The following is a 22540-nucleotide window of genomic DNA, read 5'->3' as shown; positions in this document are numbered from 1 at the left end:
AAAACTAGTACTTTCAGTGGGAATAAGAGTAAGCTCCTCTGACTATCTCTATTCAATACCTTAGATTTCTCCTACTTATTGTAAATTCCAGTGCATAGATTAAAAAGTATAATTTTTACTCAACAGTTGTATTTTTAAAGCCGTTTCAATTTGCACTCTTTAATGTATTTTTTTTTCAATCTTAAATGTAGACATTTCACTTAGATAGGTGCCCCTGAAGTTAAACCTATTGACAGTAGAAAATGGTTAATTTTTATTTGAGGAAATCAGACAGAAATAGTACATCAGTTCCCATGAAACAGTTGACATCTTGCTAGCAAGAAAGTTAAATGCTGAATGGAGCATTGTGAATGGAGTGAATGTTTGTAGAGATCTCTGCTGGCATCTACTTTCTGTCAATATGTCATTTTCACTGATATGAAAGTTGAAAACTCTGAATTGTGAGTGGCTTCAATACTCTAGTTGTGTTATTTGCATGGGTATGATAACCCATTAGTTTCAAGTAGGATTGGATGTGAGGTTTTTGTTTGAAGTTAGATTTGAGTCTTTGGTTGCTTAATAATTTTTCTTTATCTGGTAGACTTAAAGCAGAATCATGGTCTTCTGAAGAGGAGTTTTGTGTGATGCCCTTTCTCATTTCAGTTGAATACTGGCAAAATCATAATTTTTCAGATAAGAAAGGTCCTATTTTGCATTGCTGAACATTGGTGGCTTTTTTTCCTTTTCTATTTTACTGTCTACACATATCCATATCAAAACATAAAGTCAAGGTTTTTCTGCTCTTTGCATTACATAGAGTTGAAAGCGAATATCAGTTAATTGGTCAGACTTTGAGAGAGATATTCTCACAGTCTTTTATAAAAAACATAAAGAGCTGGGTTTTTTCTGTTAGTAAAAGTGGTCACCTTTTTTCTTTTCTACACTGTTAAGCCAAGTAGTTCTTGTTGAATATTTTCCTTATGATCCTGCTTGGGTTTATACTTCATATCTCTTTATTGATTCCATAAAGCCCTTGCAATTACATAACAAGAGGAATGCTCTTTGAAGAGATTCTCTGAACTGACCTCCTGTTGAAAGCATGGTTATTGCCAAGACTCAGTTAAGGCAACTGGAGCTCTATCTGGGCAAGTTTTGAAAAGCTCCAAGCATAGTGATCCTACAGTGTCTTGGGACAACTTTTTTCAGTGCTGCATTGCCTTCCAAATATACATGCTACTTCTAATGCCCAGCCCAAACCCCCTTGCAAAGTTCCATTTTAGTGACTTTTGCTGTTTGATTTGGATTTTCGACTATCAGGAAGAATTTGGCTCTGCAATTTTTCTTTTCAGGTAACGTTGAGATTAGATAGCTAGTTTCAGACAGATGTTAAATCACTCCTTAGTCTATTCCTCTTCATTGGATTGAGCAAAGACATGATAATTTTCTTTTTTGTTGACAAACTGGATTTTTCAAATGTGTCGAATTTGTCCGCATCCATTAATAACAGGCAGACACTAACCTGGGTGCAATAGTCCAGGTGCAAGTCAAAGGGAATAAATAACTTCCCTTAATGTGCTGCTCATACTCTTGCTAACATGGACCCATATGTAATTTGTCCAATTTGTAATGCATGCACACACGCCATTGGCTCATTGCCTGGTTTCCACCCTATTTTCCAGGGTTTCTTATCAGCACAACTGCTGTTCAGCCTGCTGTTTCCCAACCTCTACCAATACATGGGGTTATCTATATAAAAGTAGTATCCATTAAGCAGTAGGTGTACTCAGTGATAGGTTAGCTGGCACTGTTGTAAAAGAAAGAACTTCAAGTGTACACTACAGGGAAGAATGTCATATGCTACCAGACAGTCATTGCCACCAGCAGAAAAATTGTTAAATGAATGGACTTGGCGGAACTGAAAGTGAACAAACCCTTTTTTGAAGCCTGGATTAAAGCCACATCTGTGCTCTGTGCCTGGGAATACAAAATGAGGCAAGTGCTACATCTGTAATAAAACTTCGAGAGAAGTGTAGCCAGGAAATGAGAAGTGGCTTCTACACTTACATCTGGCCTAAACATCCTGGATTATTCCTCAACAGTTGCCCTTCTAATGGTAGATTTTAAGCAGATTTAGAAATTTCAGAAAAAAATATGTGAACTTTTGGGAGGCAGCTATAGTTTCAGAACTTCTTGTCAGTAATTTTTTTTTTTTTTTTTTTTGCTAAAATGCTGAAAGGTTTAGGGACATTTCTGGAAGGGAGGAGAAAATTAAAACTTCTGTACAATAATAAAATGCCAATAATAAACTTGGTTTTCTTACTTCCCTTTGGCATGGATCAGGAGAGTCTCACAGTTTGCTGCTTTTTGACTGATATTGGATTTTTTATTTCTGGAAAGGTGTGGCCAATCCGAAAAAGCGGAATTAAATAAACTCTATTCCAGAACAAAGCAAGTATTCCAATAAAAACAATTTCTTGACACTAGCAAAGTAATCTTAAGTTCTTACAAACAGTTGCTTTTCAGACTGAGAAGTCATCTATGAAGTTATTTTGGATATGTTGTTTTTTTAAAAAAAGTTTGTCTAGTCATATAAGCTGCATGGACTTCACCACTGTAACTTCCAGCAGATACAAGCATGATTCAGGGAAGTAATTCTCACAAGAGCAAAACTTAATTATCAGTTTCCCAGACTAAATTTTCATTATCATTAGGTGTTTGTGTAAACTCATGCCAACTTCTTTTCCTCTCAAATTTATAGCAGTTGTTAAAGTACATGCTTGAATTTTTGAAACAAATGTAGTGAAGGAGTGAGACTTTGCATCAGTACAGATAGATGGCATGTGCTAGAGACGCCATTGCTAAAATACACACATATAAGGGTTATGGATATACACTGCTGAGTTTTCTACTTAAATGAGCTGTTAATTATGATTTAATATAATTGTCTGGATTTAAAAACAAACAAAAAAATCCCTATGTTGTCTAAAAATAAGGCTTTTCATTGTGGATAAAATTTTGGCCAGAAATACAACTGTTGTGCAGAACCCATTTTTTCACTACTAGAAATACACTGAGGTGCTGAAGTGTGTCCACAGAAGGGGAACAAATTTGGTGAAGGGTCTTGAGTCCTATGAGGAGCAGCTGAGGGAGCTGGGGTTGTTTAGTCTGGAGAAAAAGAAGCTCAGGGGTGAACTTATTGCTCTCTAGGGTTACCTAAAAGGAGGCTGTAGGCATGTGTGGGTTAGACTCTCAGGTAACAAGTGATTGGACGAGAGGAAATGGCCTCTAGTTGCACCAGGGTGTAGATTGGATATTAAGAAAAAATTCTTCATGGAAAGTGTTTTTATGCTTTGGAAGAGGCTGCTCAGGGAAGTGGTTGAGTCACTATCCCTGGAAGTATTTAAAAGACGTGTAGATGTGGCATTTGGGACATGGTTCAGCAGTGAACTTGCCAGTGCTGGGTTAACAGTTGGACTCAATGATCTTAAAAGTCTATTCCAACCTAAACTATTCTATGAATCACAGATGGCTCTTGACCTCTTGTATTAACAGAGTGACTCACTGGATATAGGGACTGGAAACTGTAGTCTTGCAATACTTGAGTTTGGTTTCAGGCTCCGAAGTTTGCCTTGGTATTGATTACTTTTATTTCCCTAGTAAGTGAATTCCTGAGCCCCTCAGGCAGCAATGTTCTCAGAAGAAAGATGACTGCAGACAGCTTGAATAAAATAGAATTTTATTTTGTGTTGTTTTCTGAAAAAATATACATCATACAGTTTGCTAAATATGTTTCAGATACTGTGCTATTCTAAATGCCTAACTATTGCTGTGTGGTTTTAGCTTAAATTTTGGCTTAAACATGTGCAGACTAGATGATAAAATAATAATTATTTATCTACAAAATAGATCAATTTTTTAAAAATTAAATTCCTAAAATGAATACCCTGTATTTTGTTTTGAGTATGCATATTCACCTCAGGTGGATATTCTTAGTAAATAGAACACATATTGTGTCTAACTGAATATTTCATAGATTCTTGTCTTCTCTGTTTAATTTTTTCTGACAGCTATCAATGCATGTAGTATTTTTCTCGAAACAGAAAAAGATGAAATAATGAACTATTTTGGCAGATGATGTTGTTTCTTACTAGAACAAGAAAACTACTCTGTATAACCTTGAAAAGTTTATACTTTAAAGGAAAAGTTATGACCTTTACATAGATTCTTGTGCCCAAGAGGAAACACAAGTGAAATTATTTTAGTATATGAGGCTTAAGATTTGGCAAAAGCCTTGTGCTTTTTATGCATCAGTGAGACTGGTAAGCAAGTAATCATACAAACAAAGGCTGTAGATTATAAGGAAGCCACAAAACTGAATGCAGCCTAAAAATAAACTTGGAGTTCAGCATAGATAATATGCTTTAAATGAAGAATGCAAAGTTAAGCAAAATTAAAAGGCAGGCAAGGTCTCAGAGATTACATGTGTTATTGGTGGAAAGAGGCCAGAGTACCAACTACCAATTATGTAGTGTTGTCAGTGTAAAACGCTGAGATGTGCCAGGTTTCCAGACTTCCAAATTTTTTTTCAACTTCATTCAGCTCTTGCTTATTAGTAACTCGTGTCCTGCCCCATTCAACGAAGAGCACTCAACAGTGAGCTCTTTTGAAGTGGGGAGAAGGCAGAAGTCCCTTACTCCTGACCGCCCAAATGGCTTTTAGGGCGATGCCAGCTCTCCCATCTGTCCTTCAGAGGTCTCAGAGCAGCCCCTCTCCCTGTTCTGCTGCAGCCAGAAGGCTGCTGCAGGTGGGACAGGGATGAAAGCGAGGGAAAGCGGAGCCACTGATGTGGGGACTGTGCCTGAGGACAGCCTGTGGACTCAGAGTTGGTCTTGAAGTGACAACAGCAGGTACACAGAAAAATGACACACAACCAGATGAAGCAACCCTCTTTCCCTCTTCCTGGGAAAGGGTCAGCGGCAGCTGGGAGCTCAGGCAGCAGATTAGGACAGAGGAGAAGCATGACTCCAGCCTCCTGTTTTTCCTGCTGGAGAGAGGGAGCTGCCTGCCTGTTCCTCCTGTTCCTCTGTGGTTTAATGTAAAGTACATTCTTAGGGGAGTTTCCTGAAACACCAAGTAAATACCAACAATTCTTGCCATATGTGTGAATATCCACAGTAAATAACTGCTTGAGTTAATTTTTAACTGACTCGTGTAATAATTGTTTTAGTAGGCGCCTCTGAAAATGCTGATGAAATAGTTTTGCATCATTAATTTTTATGTGATCTATATAAAGGATATATGTAGGCTTAAGGAAGTTGGTCTCCTGCATTTAGTTGTTTTCTAGGAGGTTATTTTTTGTTCTATCTTAGGATTCATGTGTGTTTTTCATTGACTTAATCTCAAGATTCAGAAGATGAATATTTCTAAGGAAAAATAAATACCGTTTGCAATTTTATTGTTTTGTCTCATATTACCTTTTCCATGTTTCATAAAAAGTGCTTAATTTTTTGGGTTTTGTGTGAACTTATCCAAGGTATTAAAAAAATCTGCCTAAATTAGATTAATAACTTTTAATTTAGTAAACTTTACAGTCTCTATTGCAAAATTAGGCAAGTTGAATTCCATGCAAAGAATTTAAGTATCACTGTTCAGACCCCTTTAAATCAAAGTGAGAAAAAGAAAAAAGAGAGAAGTCAAAGTTTTGTTTTTTTTTCCTCACTGGGTTTGAAACTCTTGTGATATGCAGTGTCGCCCTTCCCATCTTTTTCAGAATCTACAAAAGCTAAAATATTATGGCTATTTACAATGAAAATTAAATTTCCCATAACATCATTTACCTTTAGAAATAGGGCTTTTGAGAAAAAAGCCCACCATTATAGACAATGAAATGAGTCTGTAGATTTGGTCCCCATGAAACACTTCCCATTATGATGAATAAAGGTTTGATGATAGTGGACTCAGAAATATGAATGAACACGATGAGTTAACATTGCAGTTCTGTGCACTCATGGCCATTGACTGCATTTGCTTCTAGTTCTAGAAATAGATGGTAAACGTATGGGTGTATCTCAAGCACTTTTTCCTGGATTTTACACCTAAGGCTGTCTTCTACTTTACATTTTACATGCAACGACAGTTCCTATCCAATGATACAAACAGCTTAAATGATTTATAATAGCTTGTTAAGATGAGGTAACACTGAGGCTTAAATCCAGTGATTGAAAAGTCATTGAAAGTCATTGAAAAAGCGTTTTGGAATCATTATTCCATGCACTGTTGTTACATAAATGAAGATAAGCTAGATCAAGAAAAGACATCCATCTGTCTGGTGGAATTAGGTAAAAATACACTTTAAAGAAGGAATTGGGTTTTTGTTTTCCTCCTCTTAGCCAGTTTATTGTTTAGTACCATGGGCTCTTGGATTTCTTATCCTGTGTTTCCTGCTGTTGTATTTGTAGCAAACATCTGGTCCCATCCTAAAGCAAAGTGACATCTCTTTGTAACAGCTGGACTGTGAGCTGAATGTTATCAATGTTGAGCTTCCTCCTAGAGTTTAGTTATAATAAAAAAGAAATAATTCTTGAATGTAACACATCTGGAGCATCATAAATTAAATATATTTCTTTTACTACAGTATTTCTCTCTGATTGGTAAAAATGATTGCGATTCAGTGACTGTGAAGTATCTGTTGGAGAAAGTAAACAACAACTAATCATCTCTTCTCTTCTGCAGAAAATTACATCAGCAGTTTGAGATGTATAAGGAGCAAGTGAAGAAGATGGGTGAAGAATCACAGCAGCACCAGGAGCAGAAGGGTGATGCCCCAACCTGTGGCATCTGCCACAAAACAAAATTTGCTGATGGCTGTGGCCATAACTGTTCATATTGCCAAACTAAATTCTGTGCACGCTGCGGAGGAAGAGTGTCTCTGCGCTCAAATAAGGTATGGAGTTATGAGGTTTAAGACCAGGTTTCTCCTAAACAAATTATCTCAGTTCATGGCTTATGAATCCGTATCACATAACTACTGAAACAGATTTCTTTTAAGGTGACAATGATATCTATGATATCAATGATACCTACTTCAGGGTGTTTTAAGATATCTGTCCTCATTTCATCTAACTTCCAACTGCATATGAATTTGTGATTGTGGCTTTTAAGTTAATGCATACCATTTTTTGACCAACAAACTCATGCAAGTACATTTCTTTGATTGGAGGACGAGTCTCTGAGAAACAGAAGTATATCTAGTGATCTAGTGATGCTAATATTGAGACATTGATTATTGCAAAGCAGAACTTGCCTAGGCTCTTCTGTACAAGATTATTGTAAAATTAGTGTTAGACCATTATATATAACATAACACAATATAACACAACACAACACATAACATACACTTTAAAATATTTATTATCTATTATACATATCCATACATATTATGCATATTTATATGTGCGTACACATGCAAATGCTAACCTGTATCTGGAAAATAGTTAAATGCACTAACGTATATTGTTCTTTACGTGCTGGTGTTTATCGTATAACAAGTGTTAAAACAACAATCTGACTTCATAAAAAACCTGAATGATAGAGTAAAAAATTCAGCACAACTGATGTAATCACAGAAAACTCTTCTGAAATAATTTTAATCAACTTTTTAGATAAAATGTTCAGATCTGATACACAGAATCCTTCCCAGTTCTCTCATATTGTAGAAGACACAGGGCAATACTAAAGTAGTATACTGCTAGTATTTTGTGAAAATAAGTATTTTATAAACAAGACAATATTTTATTATTTTAATATTTATGTAATATTTTTATATATTTTTCCCATGAGTTAATTTTTTTCCATAATATGCTCATTGCAAATGCCATGCAATAGGTAAATATTATCTTTTGTAAGGTAGGAGACAACAGTATGCATGTTATGTCGTTCTTTGCTTAAGGTTGAAAGGTAGGTTTAAATAACGGACTGAAGATTTTGATCAATGAAGTATAAAATAATAAAAAATATAAAAATGTAATAATAGTTCTTGATCATTAAAGTAACTGAGATTATGTGTCAATGTCTCAAATTGCCTTGGTTTTCATTAAGGTAATTTAAAAATGTTGCCTTCAGTAGATTCATGTGTTTATTTGGTGTTTTTAATAACTTACTAAGTCATGTTGCTAGTAATAAGAGAGATAACAATTTCTGTATTAATTCCATCTGATTGCAAAAGCCAGTTTGGACAGATATTTTAATCATTATGCCTAGATCCTTAGAAACATAACATTGGGAAGAATGCTTAATTTCCTAATGAAACATTCTGACACACCTTTTAGATTATCCTTCAGATGGATCATCTGAACTTGACAGACATATGTCTGGCTTCTCTTGACAGATTTCCAATGAGATTCTTCCATAGAGTTTTTGGTAACTCCACTGCTTCACAGCTTTTCTTACTGTCTAACCTAAATCTGTCTTTCAGTAAATCAATTTCTCCATTCAGTCTGAGACTATTCTCCAACACTTCTGAGCTGGCATTTTTTTCTATTACTTTTGCTAATTTAGTGTGAGGCTTTCCTGCACCTCATTCATTTTTATTCTAAATAATTTATGAATATGGCGAACAGAGTATCTCTAGACTGATCTCCTGTGAGATTTTGCTGATGAAAACTTCCCCTTAAAAAACCCCTGATCATTTATTCTTGTTTTTTCCTCTTGTCCTTTCATTAATTAAGTTTTCTCGTGGATGAATTTATTCATTTTCCATGGCAGCTGAGATTCTTTAAAAGCCTGTGGTCCCAATTGAGCAGCTGAATAAATCCCAGTTTCTCACTTTCTCTGTGACTACTTGAAAATATTCTAAGGCATGTAACACATGTGAAATCCCTCTACTAAAGCAGTTTTGACTTTTCCACATTTTATCATAATTTATTCATGTGCTTGCTAATTTTATTTTGTATTTGAGTTTCTAAAAAAATGTCCAATGAGGATGTCAGACACATTTGTCTATTCTTCAATTAATACAATGTTGAAATTCCTTAAAAATATCCTGGTATTTTTGCCAACTTTTATACTTCTTATCAATGAAAGACCATATTACAGTTAATTATTATTTTAGACTGGAGATGCTTTACACTACCTATAATTTAATTTAAAAAAAAAGTTAATTTTTTTTTTACTCACTTCATAACTTCTCTTTATGAAATATCCGTTCAAAGTATGTCCTATGGTTTATTCTGCATAAAAAAAATTTCTAGAGTAAATAGCTTTCTAATCACTGTGAAAATAAACAAAAAAAATCTAATCCAGAAAGGCTGTGGCAGTCTCCTATTTATGCCCTGCTTTATGCCTACACAGATTATTTTTTTAAAACTAATTTGGTCTACCAGAATTCATTCCTATAGCTCTTCTTTTCTGAATACAACTTCTGTTTCTTGAAGGATGACTTTTAATAACTTCCTATTTTAAAGTTGTTTTTTTAATCTTTGTAGACATTTCTGACTCTCTCTCGCTCTCTCTTTTTCTCTCTCTATGTCTTCTTTGGACCTTATATAAGGTGATACTTACACTGTTTCAAATGTTTTTTGGTGGATCTGTTTGAGATCATAATATCAAGTTTCAAGCTAAATTCCTGCCTTTTACTCCAGATTCTGCTCCTAAATTGTTTAGTACAGAGCAGTATTAGCAGCATGCACCTCAGATGATGGAGAATTGCAAAGAATACTACTCTTTCAAAAGTCTCAAGGCTGACTGCTGCTTACAAGGTTCATGGCCATGAGTAGGAGCAGGGAATGGAAATGTTTGGACTATTGCCAGAGCGTTAGATGAGGATTCTCAAAATGTTTGGATGATTTATTCCTTTTTCAGTTTTGTTTAAGTGCCTTAAATATATAGGCATTAGCATTCAGTTCAAAATTATCATTATGTGGGAGTTTCTTCTAGCTCAAATAAATAAAAATTATAATGGTGGTACTTTTGCTTCTGTACAACTTATTATCTTGGTGAATGATGTATTAAGGTAAATGGGAGCTTGCATTTCAGGGGAGTAAAAAACCTTGAACAGTCATCTTTTATGTTTATGAACAGTTTCAGATTGATTAAAACTGAAATAATAAATCATATGAGAGCAAGCAGTAATTGTTCTTAGTAATAAGTGTACCACTGATATATAAAATATACTAATTTTCTTTAATCAAATACTAATTTATATAAGGAAATGCACATTGAATGAGTCAGTAGACAGCAGAATGAGGTTTATGCATGTGAGAAAGCTAAATGCTAAAATGTTGGAAAAATACAGCCTCCAGATTGATATCACATTGTGTGCAGCAAATATAAATTTTAGTGCCTCAGAATGCCAGTTCACTAAACCACCCTTTCACTTGTACAGAAAGGAAAAATGCTTTTTTTGTAAAGTTAATGCATGCTGAATACCTTCTTTCAGGTATTTGGCAACTTATGATCACTTTGAGACACTGAAACATCCTTCTTTCTTTGTCTTTGAAGAACAAAAGTAATAGATTTTCAGTTGTTTTATAGGACCTAACAAAAACATGGGGAACATGTAAGGTGTAAGTAGGGAACTTCTCTCAGTTCCCTTGGTTCAGTGCAAGCTTTGCATTTTGATTATTTCCCTGAGGCTGTTTGATTTTGAAAACAACATCAAGCTCCCTTTGCTGAATGATTCTAACTGCAGGACTTGCAATGGGATCATCTGTATGGAGCTGCGACACAAAATTGTAGCCTACTTGTGGTAATGCATAATCCATTTCATTTGGTTGAGGAATAGCAAGCACCGAAGAAATAGTCTGTCACAATCAGGTTTTCTAAGTCACTAGGATTTGGAATGAACTCCATGATTTATTATTGCATACAAGTAAGTTGTCTTTAGGAAATGTGGTTTGAATTTGCATGTCTTTACAAGACACATATCAATACAAACACGAGGAAAGGATTCCTCTAAACAGTTTGTGTGGTTTTTCTTTTCAGTTTAATCCATGTAACACCTGTAAAAACTGATAACCTGCAACTGTATTCATCTCTCTGGAGAACAACTATCTCTGAAAAAAAAGAAAGTCAGTGGTAAATTATTCCAAAGACATTCCACTTCTTATTCAGAAGATGTAAATTCACAACTGCAGGGTGTAAAAGTTATGCTTCTCATTAGGATGAGTTTCACATCTCAGTCTCCCCATGGATAGAATAGAATTTGTATTATCAGATACGTTGAAGACTTCCAATCTTGAATCTGGTCCTGATTATATTGGAACAACGTTAATGCCATAGCAACATCTATGATAGTTAAGACATCTCTAAATGGTGGTCATTTAGAAATGATCAACCTCCACCCATTTTATTTGAGTTGATCAACCTCTTTATTATTTTGAAAGGTTTACCCAAACTTACCCGCACTGCAGTTCAGCTAGTGTACTTCATGTCTTAGTAGCTTTCCCCACTCCTTTCCTGGTGGAGTTTGGCTTCTCTGATGTGAGGCACCTGTAGCCTGGGATCAGCCTTGGGGAAAGAGTTGTGTGAGGATGATTTGCAATAAGCTCCCTTGGGAGCTCAGTCCTTTACCTAGGAGCTGCTCAGCATTCAGCCTTGGTCCCTGCCTCAGCCATGCAGCTGCCTGGGTGGTTCCCTCGCTGAGCCAAATCTATAGGCTTGGCCTCCTGGATTGCCTCAGCTCCGCCTCATCACCATGGACCTTCTGGGGACCTGGATTCTTTGTTGACCCTGGGCCCTATCATTGGGTTCTCCTTGGGTGCATGCTGTGGGATGCAGGTCTGCAGGTGGAAGCGTGACCTGCCTCATGCCACCCATTCTGCCTTCTCCAGGCCCCGGCTGAGCTGCTGACCCTGCTTCTGCCAGGACAGCGTGGAAGTGGTGCTGTCCCAGCATAACCCTTCAGCAAAACACTTCTTCAAATTGTTGCATTTAATGCTAAGAGTAAAAAGCCTTGCACAATTACCATTTTGAACCAAGAGATATTGCTTCTTTCCAATCTGTAAACATTACTTGCAAACTAATGCCTAGCAGAACTGATACTCAGAATCTGCATTTCTGTATTGATTCTTTGGATTATCTTGATTGTTAAAAAACCCCTGTGATTTTAATACAAGCTATGTGGATACGATCAGTCTCTTCTAATGACAACTACACAAACTATTTCTGTTATTAATTTTATTTGTTTGAAACTATTTACATTTGATAGCTCTTTTAATCTCAATAAACAGCAAATGATGGTCTGAATTTGAACAGAGGCTACATGTTTGAACTCTTCACTAATTTAAAGCTTTCATAAACCTTAGAAGTTGCTATGATCCTGATACAATGAAGAACTCATGATTTTATCCAGATTTATAATTTTAGGCAATTAAAGTAAGAAAAATACAGTCTTGAAGTGTACCTTTGGCTCATGCAGTCAGATGCCAGATTGACCTTGTAACACCTTTTTTTAAAAAGGGTAAGGGATAAATACTGACTCATTCTAGTTTTTTTCTTGAGTATAAGATGGAATTCCACTAATATTGCTCACACTTCTGTGTGTTTGAATATTCATGGAGATAAGGCCTTTCTCCTTAAAACCACTGTTAAAATGTACCCGCATTTTCACGTGGAACAGGACGAGTACCACTGTTCTTTGAAAATTGAATTGAATGTTTTCTTGAATGTCTTTGCTATTGAAATGTCTGACTAGGATGTCTTTCATATCGTCAGTGATATAATTGCTTCCTGTGTATTGCTATGAACTCAAGAATATTTGACAGTGTGTATGGAGAAAAATGAGAGGCTGGAGGCTGTCTTAGGTGTTTGTTAAAGTGTGATGGCATGTCTTGAACTTCACATATCTTTATATTTTGTAAATTGTTTCTGAAAAGAATTTCTTCATCCTGGACATTATTCAACATAGGTTGATTGTGTGAATCAAGTCTTGGTTACTATTATGATCAAAGTGTGAATGACAGGATTTTGAATTATGCTTATGGATTATAATTCTCTTGGATAGTAGAGTATATTTCTTCAGAGTTGAGGATGAGGAATCAAGGCTCTAGATGTACTCATATAAACTGTCTCTGAACACTACTTTCACACTCCAGTGGAACAGGAAACCATGCTAGGAAAGTATGAGACTACCTGGTACTGAACAGAAAAATAGGTCTCTGCACACAGAGTGGTAATGCATGGATGTCCTGTGATTTAGATAACTTCCTATGCTATTTACTCTTTGTATAACTGAGAATACCACTAAAATCCATAGCATCTTTAAAATACTTTAACCTTTTGCCACTGAACGTAAGATCATGGAATAAATTGGGCCAGATGAGACTTGTGGAGGTTTTTCCAGACCAATCTTCTGCTCCATACAGGATTAACTTCAAAGTCAGATGAGATTTTTAGGACCTTGTTCAACTGAATTGTAAAAACCTCCTAGGAGAGAAAATCCCTGACCCCATTGGACAATCACTTTCAATGATTAACAACTCTTGTGATTTTCTTTTTTTCTTATGTGCAATACAATCCCTTAATTGCTGCATTTTGTTTATTACCTGTGCATTTTCAAGAAAATCCTGTCTTTGTGTTTTCTATAGCTAAACCTCAAATAGTTGAGGGATGCAAGTAGTTCCCGTCTTCCCACATCTTTCCCTATCCCAGCCTTCTTTAGGCTAAACAAGCCTATCTCCCTCAGCTTCTCCTTGTATATTGTTTATTTTATTGTCTGACTGTCTTGTTTAGCCTCTGCTGTACTCTCTCCTATTTGTTTGTAACTTTAGGGTTAGAGAGAACCTAAGCCTTCTGTAAGAGTTACGTGTTATAAAGTTACATGCCATACGGGTATCAGAACTACAAATCTATAAAATTCATTGTCACCCTTTTTTGGTGAGCAGTTGTATTCCCAGCACAGCCAATGCTTAACCAAGTGCCTGGATTTAGTGTCTGCATTGGCATGTGAAATTAGAATACCAGATAAAAATCATCATTCTTCATTCACTAAAATAGGGAATATTTTTGAGAGAAAATATTTAGAATTTTTTTTTTTACAAAGTATTATTCCATTTACAATTTTGGACAGCTAAAAAGACAGTTCCTTCAAGGTAAATAAGCAATAAGAATGTTTGTATTTAATATTAGTGGGTATGAAAAAGAAAGTATATGTGTTATAGACCTGGCATGACATGCAGTAAACACTTGTGACAAACTCTGTCTGCTTCTGCTTTATAACTCCAGGATTTTAAAGATTTCTTGAGTGGCTAACATGCAGTTTTGCCATTTGAATACCCTCTATTTGTCAGTAGTAAACAACCATTCTTAATTTCACTGAACTCTTTGCAAGTGCAAAGCATTGATGAGTGCTAATCATTTGCAGTCCTGGGGTCCAAGGTATGAGCTAAATGCTGCATCCTTTTGATGAAATGACCCTTTTTTTTTTTTTTTTTTTTTTTTTTTTTGGTGAAGACAATTCAGACATGACTCCCAAATTATTTTTATGAAAATAATTCCCTTTGAGTGTTTTTTGTACAATTTTTTTTATTTTAAGATAGTCTTAATTTCACTCATGAAAGGATCATGAAATTTATTAAAATTACTATATCTCCTTCACTACTAGGGAAAATAAGAAAGATATATATAACTTCCTTTGATATTTATTTGTTTACCTTACTAAAAAATTCTAGTACTTGCTTTCAAAATGGAAGTGACTCTCCTTATTTGTGTTCTTTTTTTTTTTTTTTTTTTTTTTTTTTCCCCCCTCCCCCTGCCCTTTCTTTCTTGCTTTCGTGGACATGAACTCCAGGAGGACAAAGTGGTTAGAGCCTTTTTTCTGTTTAAAGTTCTTTACTTTTATGGTAGACTTATTTCCTGCCCTACATTTGCTCTCATTTACACATCTGTAATTCCTACTGAAGGAAAGGGGAATTACTGTCATTAAAATGAAAGCAATGCTTGGCATAAAAGGCTTAACTGTTTTTCAAATAGCTTAATAATAACCTGTGAGTTGTTGTGAACAGTATGCATGATAGTCCTCTCTGTTTGCAGCTTTTGTGAGCATGCCCCCGCCTTTCCTTTGCTTTTGCAATATATGTCCACAGCTTAAAGAAGTTAAATGTCATTTGTGTCATAGATGTTTTTTTGATAAAATTAATTTGTGTTCTTATAGAAGCAGCATAAAGTGATCGTAATGATTTTTCCACTCTGTATCACTGATATGTATGCTCTCAACATTTTAGGTTGTCATTTTTTTGACATGGTAGTTCTGTTCTCTTTGTCAATGACAATACAATTAGATACCAGTAAATATTAAGAAAATATATCTATCCCAAAAGTTTAGGAATATGACAGCAATGTCATAGAGTTATCCACTAATATAAATAATTTTTCTAAACTGGTTTGTAGGCTTTCCTAAAACATAGTGCACATATTGTATTCAGCATATTGTAAAAATAATGTTAAATGTTATGCATGTCATTGACATTGTTTGTCAAGATAATATTACACATACAGTAAATATTCTAATCTTTTATTTTAGCAAGGTTTAAAATCGTAGTATAAATTTGAATTTGGGAATAAGCCTGGGTACGTTTCAATATTTTACCAAATTAGTGTAATTTTTTTAAATGACAGAATTGAGGAGACTACATGAGCTAGTGTAAAGCTGTTCTTCCATCAAACTCTCTGCTGTATTCTAAAGAACTAAAAATATGAAGGCAATTTGCCCTTTACTGCTTGGCAAATAAGTTCCTGTATGAGATGGAGTAAAGAAATTCTTCAATGTTCAGATACTTTTAGTTAATGTATAGAGAAAATGGCTTTTTCTATAATAAAATGTAATTTTTTCTTCCTGATGGAAGTGTCAAGCTCACATTTGACTTTCACCTTGGTTCAGACGTACTTTGTTTCACATAGGAGTTGTAAACAATGTGCTGTTGTTACCCTATGTTTAGTAGTTGGCAAGAGACATTTGAGGTGGGCCATCTACTGGTGTCCCAGTCTGTTAGAGGGTACACAGCTTTCTTTTGGCCTACATAGTCAGAGCTTTTCACAGTAACAAGGCTGTGAAAGCTGTGAAGTAACAGCACTTTGCAGAATACAGAGGTAGCTGTCAAATACAAAAACCAGATGAAAAAAAGGAACAAATTTCCCCTTGAAGAATGTATACCCTTTCTGTATAATCTTGCAAGTAACTGATGCATGCTAACGGTATTTATTCCCACAGTCAGTCCAACAACTGATGTCTATGATATTATCTATGTTGGAGCCATGTCAAATACTAAATACACCTGGAAAATAAAATTTAAATAAACATGTGAAGGAGGTCACAGTAATAAGGTTATATTGTTATCTAGCTTTACCATGTACGTGTGTTAAAGCGGAAAGGGACAGAAATTTCCCTATTTAATCAACTAGTTAGATTTTTCCATGAATAAGGACAGTGGCTCAAGTTGCTTTATGTAATGTCCGTTTCTGCTGATTTTGAAATGGATATTTTAGAAGTTATTAAGTCAGAGAAACAATTACTATATTGAGTCAACTTTTTCTCAACTATAGACATTGAGAAGAAAGAACAGCAGTGGTATTTTTATTTATATTTTGGTACTAACTGTAAGGTTAAAAGCCCTGGTGTATTGAATGCAGATACTATAAAAATAGGTACCTTCAATGTAAACAGTATTATTTTGTTTGCTACAGCATTTACCAGTAGATTACCACACCTAGTGAATATTTAATATTATTTTTCATTCTTCATTTTCAGTGTTAGTGTGGAAGATCCAAATTCCAGTATTTCTTTGGAGGCCTAGTCTGTATTTTGTAACCATAGAATGGCAAGTTCAATCGAAAATGCTCCTAGATAAAGTTGTAGATATTTGGTGACTGTTGATGGTCTGTTGATCCAATTAAAAACCGTGACTTTGGAAAATGAGATGTATTCAAAGCATCAGGTCTGTAAAGAGTTAGAAATGTATTTTAGTGTGTCTTCTGTAGAAATCTTATTACATCTTTTGATAAAGATTAAGATTGCAGGGAAGAGCTGGGACTGGAGTTGATTAATTGGGACAACCAAACAGCAGTTTACTTGTGCTATTAATGGCAGAGGGGAATGGAAGTTAGATGTGGATCCTGACTGTGTTTTAGTGTTGTACCATTAAACATGCAGGGAAGGGGACTTAGACTGCACGTCCTTCTGTTCCACTTGTGAGACCCTACCTGGAGTGCTGCATCCAGCTCTGGGGTCCTCAGCACAGGAAGGACATGGACCTTGGAGTGAGTCCAGAGGAAGCCACCAAGATGATCAAAGGAAACAGAGCACCTCTCCTATGAGGAAAGGCTGAGACAATTCTCCAGGCTGAACAATCCCAAGAGAAGACTCTTGGAAGACATTATAGCAGCCTTCCAGTACATAAAGGGGTCCTATAAGGAGGACGAGGACAAACATTTTTAGCAGGGCCTGCTGCAATAGGAAGAGGAGAATATGGTTTTCAACTGAAGGAGTTGGTTTATATGAGGTATGAGAGAAGGTTTTTGTAATGTGGGAGGTAAAATGCTGGAACAGGTTGGCGAAAGAGGCAATGGAGTGGTGTTCTGGGCAACCCCATCAAGCTGAAGATATTCCTGCCCATGGCAGGGGGTTTGGATTAGGTGAGTTTTAAAGGTCCATTCCATCCCAAACCATTCTACAGTTCTATGATATTAATATCACTTCAGAGTCTACAGCTCACTGTGCCTCTTCCCCTCCCAGAACATGGGAATGACTCCTGAATGTCTCAGTCCTTCATTAGTCAGGTGTATAAAATCGTAGTTTTAAAAAATTGAGACCCCAGTGTGCCAGAAAGGAATAAATTGAGATTAAAAGTGTTAGATCATGTCTGAGGAGAAAGCAGTTGACGTTTTAAAATTGAAAAATAGTGTGAATTTTTTCCAACTTCTGGATGGTTTTTCTTTAAGAAACAAATGTACATTTTAAAAGATTTCCTTCATTTCTGTCACTAGTTTCCAGTCAAAATGTGACTATGAGGTAGAGATTTTTTGAGAAACCAGCCAATTAAGCCAATTTTCAGCCAATTAAGGCTGAAAAAAATAAAGTTGATTTAAAAAAATAAAGATACACAGGATCATCTCCCTTTTACTTAGATTTTGACAATTATATTCCTAATCAAATAACTTTATTGAAATGAGCAAGATCATTAGCTAGAATAGTGAAATGTTGTGACTATATCACTGAAAATTGTGGAAAGTGTGATTAAACTAATGAGGAACTAGGAAGTGTAATACACTTTGGGCAAAACTATATCTTCACTTTAAATAGTAGGAAATGAAAAAGTAGTAGAATTTTAAAATTTTTACTGAGTGTTATCCTGAATTTAAATGAAATTATATATTTTGTGCCTTTGCTTGGAGACTATGACTTTAAAGTAACCACTGATACTTTGGAGACAACAAATAAGTAACCTAATACATTTTTGGAAAGAACTGACAGGAGAAAATGTGGTTGCTTCACTTTGCTGGTCATTGTCTGGCTTTTTAAAGCTGATAAAATTCCAATGGAGTGTTTTGTTATGGACATTTGAGGTTTAGATACATCAGTTCATATTTGTTAGGTGTTTGTTTTCAAGTGATAACTTTTGTCATGACGTGAAGTCAGCAGTGACATGGTTCTCAGAGCTTCTGATACTTTTTCAGATCATTCATCTCTTTCAGTGGATTCAGGAGCTTGTTTTTAGGGAATCTGTTTTAAATTGATACAGATCAAAGCCTTTACCAAAACTGTTTATAATTTTGTACAGGATAGACCTGAGGAGGAATGCAAGGGAACTTACTTTTTGTTCTGTCTTTATTTCCTATACAAGGAAATAAAATGTTTGACATTTTCTTTGAAGTAAGTCTTCTATCTTTCTAATGTTATTAATTTTGAAATACTTAAGACAGAGACAAACGGCTTATCTTTAAAAATCTATTCGGAAACCTCTACTAGTCCTAAGAATTTTTTCTAAAACAATTCTATATAAAATTACAGTAGAAAAGATAAAAAGCATTTATCATAGGGCATTATTCTCCATCCTTTTATCTTACAGCAGTTAGAACTTCTTATTCCCTAGTTTTTCTTCACCATGTTCCAAAGTAATCAACATTGTTATTCCAGTCAGGAGAGACCTAGGTGTTGATAATGTTTTCTGTCACTTTTTGTGAAAATTTCACAGTTAAAAAAGAGAAAGAGATTTTGTCGCTTTACTTCTGCCGTTCTGAAAATGTCCTGAGTCCTACCAAGTTCCCTATTATTTCTAAACCATCAGTGTTGAAGGTCTGTACCTCCACAGCACCCGACAGCTTTCTGATCTGTAATTGAACAGATGTGAGAAATATTTGCAGAAGCCATAGGTTGCTTCTCCTACCTCTGTCTTCTTGCCGTTGAAAAATATCTGGGGAAAATCTTATCCTGTTCTTGACACTTGACTCAAGCTGACTTTGTGTGTTAAGAATAAACACACTCAGAGTCTCATTAAGATTTTCATGGCCTGTATATGCTTTGCGGTTTTTTTTTTTTTTTTTTTTTTTTTTTTTAAAAACAAAGAAATATGGTAATTTCCAGATCACTGAAATCTGGATAAAATCCTTTTTTTAGAAAGACACTTGCAAAAACAATTGACTATTTCCTATACATAGAATACTTCTGAAAAAGGTCTCCTGTACCAGCTATTATATAGGATTGTTTTCTGAGATAACTCTTTGCTGTGGGAAGCTTAATGAATTTCTTCAGCTCTTGAGTATTGTCTTTCAGGTTGGGATCTCTAAAAGTCATTCAGAGAACTGGCAACTTAGATCTTCTTGAATCCACTTGGGCCACTTGTCCAAGCCTGTTCTCTGATCCTGTTTCTCACATATCCATTTGTCTAAGCTGCTCTCCTTTATCTTAGTGCATTCAGACTGCACTCTTTTTATCTTGATCAGCAACAGAAAGCACATCCAGTAGCAGAAGGTGACCAAACTTGAAATTGGATTGCCAAACATATGTCAATACTAGGTTGCTCTTTTTTGCCTGTCAAAATTATCCTGCAATCAAGTCACATCCTCAACTCAAAATATGTTGCCCAACTTTATTTTCAGTGTTTTCAAGGCTGTCGTGATGTGACATGATAGAATGTAGTCAGTATACATAAGTTTTTAAATCTGCAAGTAGCAGACTTAAACTTGCCTGAAATCCTGGTGAAGACTATATGTAGTATATACCTCCTGCTAGTGGTTAAATTGGCATAAAAATGTTTTCTCTAAATTAGATCTCATGTGTTGTTAACTTTTAGGGCCTTACTGTCATACCAAAATACACTGTCAGCTGGTCATCACAGCCAAAGAACAGGTAGATTACACTGCATTGTAGTCCATAGTCCAACTTTATGTGAACTTCTTTGAGTTGCTGGAGATGTTGGGAGACTTTTTTTTCCTTCTTTTTTTTTTTTTTTTTCTTTTTTTTTTTCTTTTTCTTTTTCTTTTTCTTTTCCTTTTCCTTTTCCTTTTCCTTTTTATTTTCCTTTTCCTTTTCCTTTTCTTTTTTCTTTTCTCTTTTCTTTTCTCTTTTCTTTTCTTTTCTTTTCTTTTCTTTTCTTTTCTTTTCTTTTCTTTTCTTTTCTTTTCTTTTCTTTTCTTTTCTTTTCTTTTCTTTTCTTTTCTTTTCTTTTCTTTTCTTTTCTTTTCTTTTCTTTTCTTTTCTTTTCTTTTCTTTTCTTTTCTTTTCTTTTCTTCTTTTCTTTTTTTTTTATTTCCCTTCACTGCAATGTCCATTGGTGTATTTTCTCATGCACAGATCATTGGCTTACCCTCCACAGTGTTCAAGGGAAGGGGAGCTGACCACTTGCCAATCTCCTTTTCTAACTTCTGTTTGAAATTTAATTGGAAAATAAAAATATAACAACTTCTTCACATGACGCAGCTTCAAAATGGTCTTAGCTGTTTCAATCCAATGGCTACATGGGGGTTTAGAACCATGTAAGGAGACTTTTCTTTTGTTATCTATGTTCTGTGCTTAAAGAACACTCTCAGATATGTCTCTATGTCTCTCTGCTTAAGAACATGCAGAAAACTGACTATGAAAGTGAGTCTGAAATTTTTTTTACAGTCATATTTGTACTTCTGTATTAGATGAGCAAGGGTTTATATGCCCAAAAGTTTTTATAATTTTTTCACCCACAACAGTCAGTGTAAAAGACACTAGATCTTCCTATAAACCTTGTCCTTAACATATACACTGCAGTGGTATAATTTTACAGTACAGAAATTAGAGGTAGCTGGTTTGGTTTTAGACGGTACTGAATTTCTGAAAAGCCCAAGAGGTGATTTAGAGTGAAATTAGAGTGACCAGTTTTTGTTTTGCTAGCTATTTTTCCAATTGTGATAGCACTAGAAATTTATAATTCAAGTTCAAATTATTCAAAATAGATTAGTTTTCCATTTAAATTCTTCTTCATGCTATCCTAAAATAGTCTTGTCTTAAAACATGTATGGATCATTGCTGGAACATTTCTATAACGATAAAAACTATAGCACGTCAAAAAATTTTCACTTATGCTCAAATTAATAGAGCAAGAGCAGCTACAAATAGCAATTCTGGAACCAGAAGATGAAACAGTTCCTGAGCAGTAAGTTTTATTTGCACCTGTTGCAATATTCAGAAACATTACCATGTGCTATTAAGTTCCAGGTGTAGACCTTTATCAAAGGTAGCTCAGCAAATTCCTCATTTCAGTCCCAGGTGTGTAACAGCACACCTAGGCCTCTTTGGACACAGTTAGACATTATGGCAGAGCAGGGGATGCTATAAATGTTTAATTATCTAGGTTCAGCTTCAGTGGCTGGAAACCAGTGCCTATATATATAAATAATGAAGACATTGCTAGTAATAGAGTAAAGCGGCAAACCTCCCAAGGTGGCTTTTTCCCCCTCAGCTGTTTACTTAGAGCTTTATTTAGCTGGTGTCTTCAAGGAACAGTTTAGTGGTAGGTTGAGGATTAAACGAAAAAGGCCTTGCATCTGGGTTAATATCTGTTTGCTCTTTTGACCTGCTGTGTGAAAAAAAGAATTTGCGTGGCTAGCATCTGTTGATATATGAAATATTGAATGCACAGGCAAGACAGTTATTCAGCTCAGTGTGAGAGCATTTATATATTTAGACAGTTTTAGCAGATGTTGAAATTTGGTGCATTTAAGGGAAAATTTAAATAAATGTGGAAAATCCTATGTTTAAACAGTATGTCACCTATGAACTATAAACAGGGTTTTCAAAATTAAAACTTCTTTGGTTGAATTATTGTAAAGATGTCTTCATTCAGCATCAAGAAGATCTACAGAATAGTGTGGATTTCAGGTAGCTAATTCAATTTTGATCAATTTATGTGTGTTATACTGTTTGTGACTTTTTGAGAATTGGTTTCATGTAGTTCACAAGCCCTTCTTAGCATTTTAGATCTGCAAGAAACAAAATACAAATGGTTTGTACACTAAATACATATTGAAAGGATTTCTGTTTCATATGAGGGATAATATGCTTTCACAAAATAGATCCCTACAATGTTTTAATGCTGATGGA

The 22540-nt window shown here is 35.2% G+C and overlaps 1 protein-coding gene across 42 annotated transcripts in view; it reads left to right on the top strand.

Moving 5' to 3' along the window:
• Positions 1-22540, top strand: part of RIMS2 (regulating synaptic membrane exocytosis 2) — a 456916-nt gene that overhangs the window by 81005 nt on the left and 353371 nt on the right. For 30 of the 42 annotated variants that reach the window (XM_040055065.2, XM_040054783.2, XM_040054745.2 and 27 more), the window contains 2 exons: positions 6712-6922; positions 14765-14776. In XM_040055065.2, coding sequence (XP_039910999.1) covers positions 6712-6922; positions 14765-14776 — 223 coding nt within the window. The remainder of the gene's footprint in view (positions 1-6711; positions 6923-14764; positions 14777-22540) is intronic. The other 12 variants (XM_058419196.1, XM_040054978.2, XM_040055074.2 and 9 more) reach the window with 1 other exon arrangement.

The sequence above is a fragment of the Hirundo rustica genome, chromosome 1, assembly GCF_015227805.2.
Source record: "Hirundo rustica isolate bHirRus1 chromosome 1, bHirRus1.pri.v3, whole genome shotgun sequence".
Lineage (NCBI taxonomy): Eukaryota > Metazoa > Chordata > Aves > Passeriformes > Hirundinidae > Hirundo > Hirundo rustica.
This window is presented reverse-complemented; position numbering and strand designations above follow the sequence as displayed.